The sequence below is a fragment of the Drosophila montana genome, unplaced genomic scaffold (genome assembly GCF_035044405.1).
Source record: "Drosophila montana isolate Dmon_TW-CO22-7 unplaced genomic scaffold, ASM3504440v1 contig_1083_1, whole genome shotgun sequence".
Classification (NCBI taxonomy): Eukaryota; Metazoa; Arthropoda; class Insecta; order Diptera; family Drosophilidae; genus Drosophila; species Drosophila montana.
Window position 1 is genome coordinate 832,036 of NW_026996074.1, and position 12,498 is coordinate 844,533.

Below are 12,498 nucleotides of genomic sequence, written 5' to 3' on the forward strand. Positions count from 1 at the left end.
CAGTTTTTTATACTTAAATACAGATAAGCAGTGATATTTCGTTATTTTTAATTTGTCTCATGCCTCCTTTACAAAAAAAAATGTTTTAACCATGTTTTTGCTTTTAATATTGCCGGTGGTGTCAGTGCAGCCATATTGTGTTAACGGCCCCAAACATCGATAATATCTTATCGATGTATTCAATGAAATTGTATTAACGGCGTTGTCTATAATTAGTTGCCTTCAGAGTGCTAAAATTGGAACGGTTGTTAATAGCAAATTTTCACGCATTGAGATGACGCAAAGTTGTGAAACAACGAATTGCAATAAGGAGGCAACGCTACAATGCCCCACTTGCCTTAAGTTGGGCATCAAGGGTTCATTTTTCTGCTCGCAGGCATGCTTTAAAGGATTCTGGAAAGAGCACAAGGTGATCCATGCTTTAGCTGGTAGGTGTTCCACCTAATATACATATTCGTATATATACATTTAATAGGGTTTCCCAAAAACGTGAAATTCTTTCAACATAGCCGGTGGGGAAAAACAGCCCGTAGACGAGGGTGTATACAATCCCTGGCCACATTTTCGCTTTACCGGCAAATTGCGTCCCTTTCCGCAGACTGCTAAACGTGCTGTGCCTGAAGCTATTGCGCGTCCAGACTATGCTGATCACCCAGCGGGACGGTCATTGTCGGAAGAATCTTTGCGCGGGACAACAATTAAGATACTCGATGATGATGAAATTGAGGCAATGCGAGTAGCTGGACGCCTAGGACGGGAGTGTCTTGATGAAGGCGCCAAAGCCATAGAGGTGGGCATTACGACTGATGAGTTGGATCGGTTGGTGCACGAAGCAGCCATAGAGCGCGACTGCTACCCTTCACCCCTCAACTACTACAATTTCCCCAAGTCCTGCTGTACGAGCGTGAACGAGGTTATTTGCCACGGTATACCGGACAAGCGTCCATTGGAGAATGGCGATATTTGTAACATCGATGTGACTGTCTATCACCGCGGTTTTCATGGCGATCTCAACGAGACTTTTTTCGTGGGAGACGTATCAGAAAAACACAAAAAGTTGGTACGCATCACGTACGAATCGTTGAGCAAAGCTATCGAATTGGTACGCCCAGGCGTTAAGTACCGGGAGATAGGTAACGTTATTCAGAAGTATGTGGCGCCTCATGGTTTTAGCGTCGTCCGCAGCTATTGTGGTCATGGTATTCACCGTGTTTTCCACACTGCCCCGAATGTACCCCACTATGCCAGTAAGTCGATTGGAATAGATAATCTCTTAAAGGTACTGATGTTTTAAACCGCCCACAGAGAATTCTGCCGTTGGAGTGATGGCCGCTGGGCACTGCTTTACAATCGAACCAATGATTTCCGAGGGTGTTCAGAAGGCGGAATCTTGGCCAGATGACTGGACCGCCGTAACAGCTGATGGCCTTTACTCAGCCCAGTTCGAGCAAACTCTGTTGGTAACTAACAATGGTTGTGAGATCCTCACGAAGCGTCGCGAGAACAATGGGCAACCATGGTTCATGGATAATTTGTAGTCCATTTGGAGATTTTCTTTTTGATTAAGCTTTAATTTGTTTTAACAATAAATATAAAGTTTGTAGTTCAAAGTCAGTTTATTTCTGATTCCCCATGCGTAAGCTCTCACATTTACTTCTCAAGTGGCGCATAATTAAGGAGCTTCTCAATGAGATCCACATGGCCGAGCAGCATGCGACGACAACAATAGCGTTTTAAACCTAAAGCATCCAGAGCATCACTAAGGAGTTTATGTTAGAAACTTGTTATAGATCGGGTTAAAAAGGAATGTAGGCAAAATCGACGTGCGTCTTACCCTTCTGTGTACTCTGCCTGAAGCAAACCAAGGTAGGATTCCCACTTGTTTCCGATTACCTTGCCACAAGTAAAACACCGAATTGGTATAATCATTGTGGTTGCAATCAATTTTAATAGTATACTAATATTATTTATTTACTTCACGCGTGTTCCGTCGACACATTTATGTTTAGCTTCTTTTTGCTAACAGGCCTGCCAACTTGTTCAAACTTAAATATCGATAGTAAATGAGCACATGGTCTGAATATCGATATATAACAGTGTGACCCATCAATAATGCATTAAAAATGCGCAATTTTTTAAAATATTAATACATTTATTTATTACACTATCGACTTGCTATACGTTTAAATTTACAAATGAGTTTGTAAAATAAATATTCGAAGGTCGCTAAGGACTACGTCATAACAAAAACAAATTATTATGTACTGCTGGCGTCATTTTGGCCGCCTGAAACCTCTACAGAAGTTGAAACGGGAAACAAATCCTTTGTGGCATTGTTACCGTATAGTGCGGGCACATTTTCAAAGGAGCCTTTTTTTGGATTATCTGAGCGCTTCTGCAGGCGCTGCTGAAAGTACAGAAATAATATATATATATATATATATATAGAGGCTAAAAGCTTCAAATGAATTTAATCCTACCGTTTCGGACGTTTCCTCATCTGGAACAAAAATACGTAACGGCGTATTACTGCCAAGTTGCTGCTGTACCAGACGCTGATGTTCCTCGAAGGCAGTGGCCGCTGCATCTGGGGGATAATTTTGTGACTGTTGCTGCTGCTGCTGCTGTTGCTGTTGGTGCTGCTCAAGTTGTTGCTGTTGCAGTTGCTGTAGTTGCAGTTGTTGCTGATTCTGTTGATGCTGCAAGTGTTGTGCCTGTGCCTGTGCCTTTAGCTCTTCAAACTGTATTTCTTGCTGATATTGCTGTTGCTGCAGCTCTTGCTGATATTGCTGTTGCTGCAGCTCTTGCTGATATTGCTGCTGCTGGAATTGAGCATGTGCCTGTGCGTTCAGTTCTTCCAATTGGATCTGTTTCTGCTGCTGCTGCTGCTGCTGCTGCTGCTTTTGCAGCTCAAGTGCAGCATGCTCAGTTTCCAACTGCTGTCGTCGGGCTTCTTCCTCAGCATACGCTTGTAGAAGCTGGGAAGAGTCGTGCGAGTTTCCATAGTAGTTAGACACAACAAATCCGCCCTCTGGCGCTGTTGAACCAACTGCTGCGGCGACATTGGCCAGATGGAAAGGCGCAGTCTCATAGACGGGCTCGGCAGACTCACCCAGCGCTGGCGCGGCAATCAGTGCTGCATATTGCGGCGCCGTATCCAACACCGGGTGTATATTGTGTTCAGGATCCTTGGCGGCCTGCAGAATTTGGCCATTGCTGGCTACCTCCTGCGTCAGATCAGCGTTAACGTATCCGGTCTCAACGACGTGCTCTGTGCTGGGCTTGAATAGCTGCTGCTTGTGCTGGGTGTAGAGCTGATTAGACTGGGTGACCAGATAGGTGGGATTGTAGATGGGTATGTGGGCCGCGGGCAAGGCAGCGGCGGCGATAAAGGGCTGTGTAGCCTGCTGCGAAAACTGTATGGGATATATTGGAACTGTTTGAGCAGCCGCCTGGGCACCCACAATCTGAACCAGAGGTTGAGCAGGCAGATGGTTGCTTTGCACATCCGAAGGGAGTGGCTGGTTGTTGCTGGGCGTGTTGAAGCTCTCCGTTGCGACCTTCACCTTGCTAGTTGGCAACGATGGGTCGGGATCTGGGGCAAAGAGTTTCTGCGAACCCGAAATAGGATCGCGAATCGTTTGATCATTTGTCTCATCCTCATGCACGCTGTAATAGCTGCCCGCAGCTGCGGGCGGCCCATAGCCTGGGGACTGTGGACGTTGGGTGCTCTGTGGGGGCGAGTGTTGCGGGGGCAAGTATGCGGTGTCTAGGCCATCATCTATCTGATTATCGTGATCGTGATGCAGTGCCAGATTGGGGGCGGGTACCGTATAAATAGGTGCAAAGTGCTCGGTGTTGTAATTGTTGTGCGTGTCCAGCTGTGGGGCATGTGAGGCGTGTGTAAGGATAAGAGTGTATGTCCAGCCCGCTACTGTGGTACTTACCGGCAAGTTCTGCAGCTCGCTGTAGGCGACCGCTGTGGGTTTCTCATACTTAAAGGGCTTCTCATATCCGAAAGTTGGCTTGGAATGTGGCTTGGAGCTACTTAGCTTGATCTTCAGCGGCTTCCGTAAGCTACCGGAGGGTTTAAGATACACTGGAGCGCTTAGCTTAAGCGGGCGTGATCCACGTAAATGTTGCGGTGGCGCTCCATATAACAGGTGCGTGTGGGCGTGCGAGTGCCCGTGCGCGTGCAAATGAGAGTGAGCGTGTGAGTGCGGAGCCAGATGCTGATGAGCGTGACTATGTGCGCCAGGACGACCCTTCAAAACCAATGGAACTGGCTGATCACTGCGAATCTGCACAACCAGTGTACGCTGCTTGCCAGTGGAAGCAGCTGCAGCTCCGACTGGACGATTTAATTGCTTGGCGCTCGTGGGAGGCCAATTGCTGTTGCTGAAGATCAGCGGACGCTTTCCAACAGGCAGCTCACAGCTGGCCAGGCCCAACATTAGCGTCATGAGTATAAGAGGCTAAAGTAGTAGAGATGTCAACATTTAATACGAAAATTCATTAAACAACATTTAATTATCTTGCGGGTAAGTACTGAACGAATAAACAAATAAAACTTTCTAAGCTCTATCAGCGCTAATTTCACAATGTGGTTAGGGGAATAGAGGTGTCTTGGGGGGGGGCGTGTAATCAACGTACGGTCGGAGAACCGAAAATAATGGCGTTAATTTGTATAAATTGGCGGTTTTCTAAAATTTTATCACGTCGCCTGGGGCTGGCCACTAAAAGCTGCTTAAGCTATCATATCATTTTGTACACATACATATGTGTGTGTACACACGGTAGCCATAACTGCAGGCGGACCAGGCGGGCGGATGTCTCGTCTAATTAAACGTGTGGGCCAACGAAAGTGAAATACCAAATCGATTTAGTTCTGTTATGAACGCAACGAGGCCTCTGCTGTGCCGCGCTTTGCTTTTGGTATGCATGCCCCTGGAAGTCAACAATTTGGCATCGTAATTGTTGCAACAACCAATTTCACTTGTCTGCCGGAGACACTGGCAATGACAATGTTGTGCCGTTAGTCCGGCAGTCAATCAAGCGCCGCGCTCAGGTGAAACTGACAGCCGACCGCAGCCGGTCGCAGTGGACAATGTGACCACTGTGCTGCACAGTGGTTATTGATTACGTGCTGCGTTTGCCTAATCGAAATTACAAACGTAATTGAGACCAAATTGCTGGCTTGGTGTTTATCAAGTGGCTAGTAATTTGATATTGCTTTGTCGCCTTTAAAAATATGCATAATAATAGTTGACGTCAACCAGGAGCGGCCGGTGGTGAATGAACTTGTGCGGTGGGAGCAGTTAATATCAACTCGTTTAAAGAAAGTCAAAGTCCCGATAAAATTAGTATTTTTATAATTTTATGCATTTGCCACACATACAAACGTCGCCTGCAACTAACCTGAAGTAGGAATTAGTTTTGCACTAAATTCCACTATGGCTGACCGACCGCTTACAATTCGAACTGTAGCAAATCAGGGGAAACCATAAACAAGCACAAGTTAACCCAATTCACAACGCATTTGGCCAACCTGAAATGCAACTTTTATTTAGCACTAAACCAACTGTTTTCGAAGAAACGCATCATTTTATTTTCAAGACTTCCCGCCACACTTTGATGCACATTGAGGCAAAGTCAATGCCAGTGCCCGTGGCCGTGCCCGTGGCTGTCAAGCAACAGCAGTGTAATTGGTGCGCTATGTGCACAAAGCGAGCGGCTCATTGTTTGTTGTTTAAAGCGAAAACTCGGCGCATCAAGTGCTCTCATTGCAACTGCAACTGAACCGCAAATGAAAGTGCACACAATTGCCCCCCAATCGCAATTTAACAAGTATTCAAAACATGGGCTGCAACTGCGCCATCAATTGCAATTCAATTGAAAGAAAAATGAAGACGAAGTTGCAGTTGAATGGCGGCATTGTCTTTAGATTTAAGCGAAAGACAAAAATAAAAGATGAATTATCAACATGGAGCCAAAAGAAACTTCCAATTTGCATATAATTAATGCATTCCAGGCTGTGATTCCCAGCGCGCTAATTTTCAATTATCGATAATTGAGCCCAATAAAATTAGCATGGGATTTACTTACCTTCATGTTGTGGCAAATTGAGTGAACGATAGACAAATGCTGGTACAGCTGAAGTGATTACTATTTGAGCGTGTAGAAGGAAAGGCTTGACTTGGAGTTGAGTGACTGTTGTTTGAAGACGTGCTGGCTTTTATTCCAGCAGCAAGTAGATGAAGATCAAAATAGCAATTAAGTAAATAATCACATCAATTAACTTCATGTCCACGCGCGCCGCGGCGATAGTGCGAATACGAATGGATTGCCAGAGCTCTTCAAGTCTGCACCTGTTCAGGTCGCGTTAACAACTGAGCGTAGCTACTGTCGCTGACTTTGATAGTTACTTTTGCCAACCATTGGAAGCACACGTATCATCGCTCACTGGAAGCGGAGACCACAAAGAAAGTAGTCGGCTTATCTTTCGACGGCTTCGTCTGTGCTGGCGATGGCATCGGCCATCGGGCTGAAAACTTGTACAATGCTCGGACTCAGCACGCGACCGCTAACAACATGGAATGCCGGCATGTGCACTGTCTTCACACTGCAAGACACTCACGCAGAGCTTAAACGAAAGTGTTTGGCAGTTCTTGGCCATCTGAGCCCAGGCAAACAAAAGACTTGGGCAACGAACTTGTCAATACCTTAAAAAGCAATGCGGACCAGGCGCGCATGACCACAAAATAGGCTCCTTTCGCATTGGCGCCTGATACCGCCACAGGAACAGAAACATTAAAGCGACTTTCTGAATGACAGCCTTACCTGGCTTGAAATGTGCTACTTACAGTGAGTGCGAATCGATCTCCATTATGTATGAGAATCTCTGTAGCTGCGTAATATAAAACAAGTAAGAGGCTCTAGTCCGGAGCTCCCGACTAGGGGATACCCTGAACCCTCTTTTACCAATACCAAATGCAGCTCGCGTTACGCGCTCGTTTGTTTTAGCAGTAATAAAAATAAATTTAAAAAAAAATAAAAAATTCACCCCTATCGAAAAAAAAACGAATTAAAATAGCAACACATACACACAGTACAGAATACAATACAATCGCAATTGAATGCTGTTGATAGAATTCAATAAAGACGCGCGTGAATGTGTGTGTGTACATGTATGCAGAAATTCTGGAAACTTGCGCTAGCTGCCCGAACCGCATAGGCAGCCGAATAACTTCTCCGTTTCTCAACCGATTTTAATTAAATTTTCAGAATTTAAAATATTCGTGTATTCTCAAACAGACAATTGCATTTAAATTGTGGTTTAAATGGGTGGGCAATACAAAAGTGTTTTTACTTGATTAATAGATATGTGGTGCTAGCGGGGTGATGGGATAACTATAAAATGGAAGATACTTGATATATATATATTATTCTGGAATCTACATGTCAAGTTAGGTGGCTCTAGCTCTTAAAACCTAAGAGATTTGCTCAAAAAAACACAATATCGATATCGATTTTGATCGATTACTTGGAAACGGAACAAGTTATCGATTATCGGAAACCAACTGCGCGGGCACTAAGAGGACCTACGTTCCAAATTTCAAGTCTCTAGCTCCTTTAGGTTCTGATATCCTTGCGTTCATACATACGGACAGACAGACGGACATGGCTAGATCGACTCGGCTATTGATGCTGATCAAGAATATATATATCCTTGTGCCTGTTACATACATTTGCACAAATACATTATACCCTTTTTTAGCCATTTTTAATGGGTTCAGGGTATAATAAGGAAATGCAAATTAAAGACTTATTGACTTGAATAGCACGTAGCATAGTCAAAAACTTGAAATATACAATGACCCAACCAACGCAGACAAATTATAGTTGCTTAAAAAAATATATAGTACCTATATCCAACTGCGAATTACCGAACAATAAATAACGTTAACCAATAATTTGTGCAGCAACTGTGTTGTTGAAGATCCAGGATGTATGAATTCCATTTTGATTATATTATGCTCTTTTCGTCGAATGACCAACGTAGAAGATTTAATTCGGTGTTAGCCTTGCAATAGTAAATTAGATGATTAGCTTAATAACTATCCAAACTCACCTTATAGGGACAGGGATGTCGAACACTTATGTATTGCTCAAAGTATGAATACATTATTTTTGGGACAGTATATCTTCGGGGATGTTTATGGTCAAAGCTCCTTGTCTACAAGGGTACTGCCAGCCGAAGCAACCTTAAATTAATTCAAATATTTCAAAACAAGGCACTGCGCATCGTTTCCAAAGCACATATTTTCCACGACAACGCTTCCATCCACAATGTCCTAAAGATCCCATGGGTTAGTGAGGAGATCGCCAAAAGCAGTAGCAGACCTGCATAGGCTACGCCTACATAACAACAACAACAACGGCATACAGGATGCCATCCACCACGTTCACGTTTTTCCTAAAATGCACTTTGCACTGAAGATTATAGAAATAGCTGAAGATGTCTACCTTGTTTATAGTTCTCTTCAATGTGAACCTCAAGTTTATTAAATTACTAGTGCGGTTAAAAGTATGGCTGCGGCACTCGTTAGCTACTCCCCATTCTGGTATCAATACTGCACAACTGAAGGACTGAAAATTATAATTCCCTAGGACCTGTGCAAGGTATACATGCTTTTGAGCAAATTTCAATCAAATGTCATATTAGGAACAAAAATAACAAGGTCACGAATTGTTATCCGTCCAACAATTGCTAAATCGGTTTCAAATTATAGACATATTTATAAAAATATTTTCAAGTTTGATAGAGCAGTTGACTATGACAAAAATAAATTTGATAATCTATTTTTATATTTTTATATTTATAAGTTTGAAGAGAAAAAACCTAAATCATTGATCATGATCAAAGCGAAGGTCTATATGACCAGAACCTTCTTCCGTTTCTCTATCTCTCTCTGTCGGTCTGTCAATATTTATATATACTAAATAAAATTATAAAAAAATGTATATATATTTTGACGGAGCCTTTCTTAAGCGCTTGTTCATGTAGGCACGAGGTATTTCTTAGCAAGTACTGCGTATTAGAGATTTCTCATTTGCCTAATTTGGTTTTGAATGTGTGCTTATTCAGGCGAATCAGATTGTAATCCAAAGATGCTCACTTGATGTACAACAACCGCAATGGTTAATGATTTGTAAATATATATATTTATATATCACATATCACATAGACATATATCGCTGATTACACAATAGTAATGAGTAATGCGAAGCGACATAAAAAGCTTATGAAACGCGCGCGTTCAATTGGACTTGGTAATTGGGTGCGTTTTATGCGAGTCGTGACTGCAAATTTCTAAACGCAATTGGTCGATGGAATTTCTGGTGCTGGCCTGCCATATGTGGGTCAATTTTTGGGCTGTTCGAGCCGATACCCATGCCCTAGCTCAAGATTTCACTTTTTATAAGAAAAAGCTCTCGGCGCAGGCCTTTATTTCAATTTTTGTATTCGTATTTTTTATTTTGAAATATTATTTTAACAAGGTTTTTTTAACATTAACAACATAATATTATTATTATACCATTTATTTTGTTACAGTTATCTGTTTTTTTTTTTACTTTTTTTTATTATATATTATATTATTTTTTCATAGACAAATGTTTAAAATACGAATTTTAATGTGTTTATTTTATTATTTAAAATTTCGTTTTTTCCTCGAAATTGTTGTGGTTATTTTAAACAAAACAATTTTGCATTATGCTTTCTTCGATCTCGATCTATTAATTTTATAATTATAAATAAATTGTATATCAGCACTTTATTTTTATTCTTATGATCAACTATCAGAGTTTTACTTGTAAATATATTTTATAAATCGCGGGTAAAAACTAAAAAAATGTAATTACAATTATGTTGACTAATTTATGTTGTTTGCTTAGATTTGTTTTTCAAATTATTTATACAAATGTAATGCACACATTAAAATAATTTGTATGCATTTGTAGTATATATATATACAAATCTACACACACGTATATGCATGTGTATATATGCACATATCGGAGTTGTGAAAGGCTGCGAAATTATACAATAAGTTTGTTTTTTAACTTCGACAATTATAAATTAATTAACGTTTTTGTTTTTAGCATATAATGATTACAAAATAACATTTCTTTGTTGCTCAAATTTTAAAAATGATCATTTGTGGTTTTTAGGCTTAAACTTTGTTTCCTATACAAAGAATCTAACTACTGTAAATGCCTTACATTTACGAGTATGATATTTTTACAATTTTACTCACGAAATTTTCTACAAAACATCGCAGTTGTGTCTAGATGTATGGCATTGAGTATTTCTGGGCGATATATTAGGTATCATTATTTATTTATTATGATTATTATATTTTTTTGTGAACAAAGCTGGATTGTTGGCGAAATCGAACCATAGTATGCTTAAGGATTTCGAATTGTTAAATAAAAAGAATAGTAAGACAAGACTTTCATGTGAATTGAAGTAATTGAAGAAATTGGAGCACAGCAAATGACGAACACAGCTTTGCTCAATTTTTATGAGATTAGTCGATTGATATTTAATAAGCTATTTTATGGATAGTTCTCGTTATGCATTTGGTATAGCATTTGATTTATATTTTTCAAAATTTTTATTAGCGTAAACATGATTTAATCAAGTTTCACAACATCGAGAGTTCGTTTTGTTGTTGTTCGCTGATGTGATGTGTGGTCGTTTCAGAGTGTTCGTATGTGTGTAAGAGTGTAAGTGTGTGTGTGTGTGAGTATTCATATATTCTAAAAATTGTACAACTATGTTATTCATTTAAAAATTATGTTTAACTTTTGGGTTTATTCTATGCCTTTTATAAGGATTGCAAATGCTTTTTCATCTCAACTATATTACATTTATATATTAAATTGCCCTAACAATAAATGAACTTGATCTTAATATAAATAAATATATTTATACATATATATATATGTATGTGTTTTTATATTATCTATATATTTTTTATTTTTGGTTTTAAAGCTAGGCTATGCATAATCTTTTTGCCCACACTTTCAAATTGTTAGTGGGTCACTTGGTTTTCGGCATTGCATACATACATATACGTACATGCATACTTTTCTATACGTAAAGTTACTTTGAAGGCGCATACTTAATATTCACAATGTTAGATTTTTCGTTTAATTTTTTGTCTAGACCTAAGGCTACATTCTTTTTATCAAAACGCAATGTACCAGAACCAATCTTAACTGCTATATTCCTTCTTTTTCAACTTAAATTGACTTAAGTTGGTATTTGTTTTTTTTTTTCATATTATTAAAAGCTCGAATTCGATTAACTGTTATATTATTAAGCTAAATTTATGTCACAAAATGTAAATGTTTCAAACGAATATTATATGATGAATATTCGTTTAGTCTATATTAAAATGGCGAAAATCAAACTGAACTAAGCTTCTGCATTTTGTCGTTTAATTTAGAGTGATTTCTATACGCTTTGGCAGTGTTTATCATTTGAACAAATCCATATACCGAAAACTCTATGAACAGAAACAATAATACAAATAGCCGAAGTGAAATGATCTAACGACATTTTTACATTATCTGAGCTACATAATTGTAGGTAGGTAGCTTTTTTATTTACATTGTATGTACAAAAAATCGAAGCGTTTTATTAGCGGCTCAAGCGCAAGCGCGTGAAAGTCTAAAGAAGGGTTTGAGACAAGTCGAGAAACGGTGGACTAAAAGGACATCTTTCGGTCTGCATTCGATTTGTTTTATCTAAAAAATTTGTTTAGAACACCACAGCTGCTGCTCGTAAATCGCAATAGGCACGCACGTAAAAAGCGCATACATCATACACTAAAAATATTACTAGCTACATTTTGTCAACTGCTCGCTATAGATAGTTACATCTATCTATCTATATATGTGTGTCTTCAGCTACTTTCATACCGTGATGAAAACAAGTATTTATGTATGTATGCTTTTCTACTGATTTATAATAATGTCAATGCGCTACTTACTCTTAATATTTATGCTTGAAGTGTTTTGCATGGATAACAGCAGAGTATATGTGAAATAGTCTTGAATTGAATTTATTGAACCGTTTTGGTTAGGAAATATTTTTAAAAATATATGCATACATATGATATTTCTTCCAATACCATACGAACAGATATGAGCAAAGTAATAACATTCTCAGGTCGAAGATACTGAAATATCTACTGGATGTCATTTGAACATGACTTAAGTCATGCTTTATTTATGCGATTTGTATCTTTTGATGGAACAACCGTTGATTTTCTTTTTTTTTTGTTTTGGATTTTCTTTTTTTTTTGTTTTGGATTTTGTTTTATAAAATTTCGAATTTCGTCTATCCTTACTATTTCTGCATTATTCCCATAGATAGTCGAGATACTCGATAATTGTTTCAATTAAATATCGCTAGGAATTTGTTGA

General features: G+C 39.5%; 3 protein-coding genes across 3 annotated transcripts; 1 reads left to right on the plus strand and 2 right to left on the minus strand.

The window, feature by feature from the left end:
• The first annotated feature begins 213 nt into the window (after nt 1-213).
• On the plus strand, nt 214-1,610 carry LOC135440724 (methionine aminopeptidase 1). The gene is made up of 3 exons (XM_064700058.1): nt 214-428; nt 510-1,247; nt 1,306-1,610. The coding sequence occupies exons 1-3, from the start codon at nt 275-277 to the stop codon at nt 1,536-1,538; spliced, it is 1,125 nt and encodes a 374-aa protein (XP_064556128.1). The 5' UTR covers nt 214-274; the 3' UTR covers nt 1,539-1,610.
• On the minus strand, nt 1,551-2,009 carry Rpb10 (DNA-directed RNA polymerases I, II, and III subunit Rpb10). The gene is made up of 2 exons (XM_064700069.1): nt 1,835-2,009; nt 1,551-1,759 (listed from the first exon to the last, which is right to left on the minus strand). Exons 1-2 carry the CDS (start codon nt 1,927-1,929, stop codon nt 1,651-1,653), a joined length of 204 nt encoding a protein of 67 aa, XP_064556139.1. The 5' UTR covers nt 1,930-2,009; the 3' UTR covers nt 1,551-1,650.
• A 218-nt stretch (nt 2,010-2,227) lies between these two features.
• Nucleotides 2,228-4,497, minus strand: LOC135434601 (E3 ubiquitin-protein ligase RING2 homolog spat-3). Its single transcript, XM_064691255.1, has 2 exons — nt 2,481-4,497; nt 2,228-2,407 (listed from the first exon to the last, which is right to left on the minus strand). The coding sequence occupies exons 1-2, from the start codon at nt 4,461-4,463 to the stop codon at nt 2,258-2,260; spliced, it is 2,133 nt and encodes a 710-aa protein (XP_064547325.1). The 5' UTR covers nt 4,464-4,497; the 3' UTR covers nt 2,228-2,257.
• Nucleotides 4,498-12,498: the final 8,001 nt, after the last annotated feature.

Coding starts and splice junctions, on each gene's coding strand:
- LOC135440724 (XM_064700058.1), top strand. CDS start 275: ATGACGCAAAGTTGTGAAACAACGAATTGCAATAAGGAGGCAACGCTA. Junction 429..509: donor GGTGATCCATGCTTTAGCTG/GTAGGTGTTCCA, acceptor CTTTCAACATAG/CCGGTGGGGAAAAACAGCCC. Junction 1,248..1,305: donor GAATGTACCCCACTATGCCA/GTAAGTCGATTG, acceptor AACCGCCCACAG/AGAATTCTGCCGTTGGAGTG.
- Rpb10 (XM_064700069.1), bottom strand. CDS start 1,929: ATGATTATACCAATTCGGTGTTTTACTTGTGGCAAGGTAATCGGAAAC. Junction 1,760..1,834: donor CAGGCAGAGTACACAGAAGG/GTAAGACGCACG, acceptor TAAACTCCTTAG/TGATGCTCTGGATGCTTTAG.
- LOC135434601 (XM_064691255.1), bottom strand. CDS start 4,463: ATGACGCTAATGTTGGGCCTGGCCAGCTGTGAGCTGCCTGTTGGAAAG. Junction 2,408..2,480: donor ATGAGGAAACGTCCGAAACG/GTAGGATTAAAT, acceptor CTGTACTTTCAG/CAGCGCCTGCAGAAGCGCTC.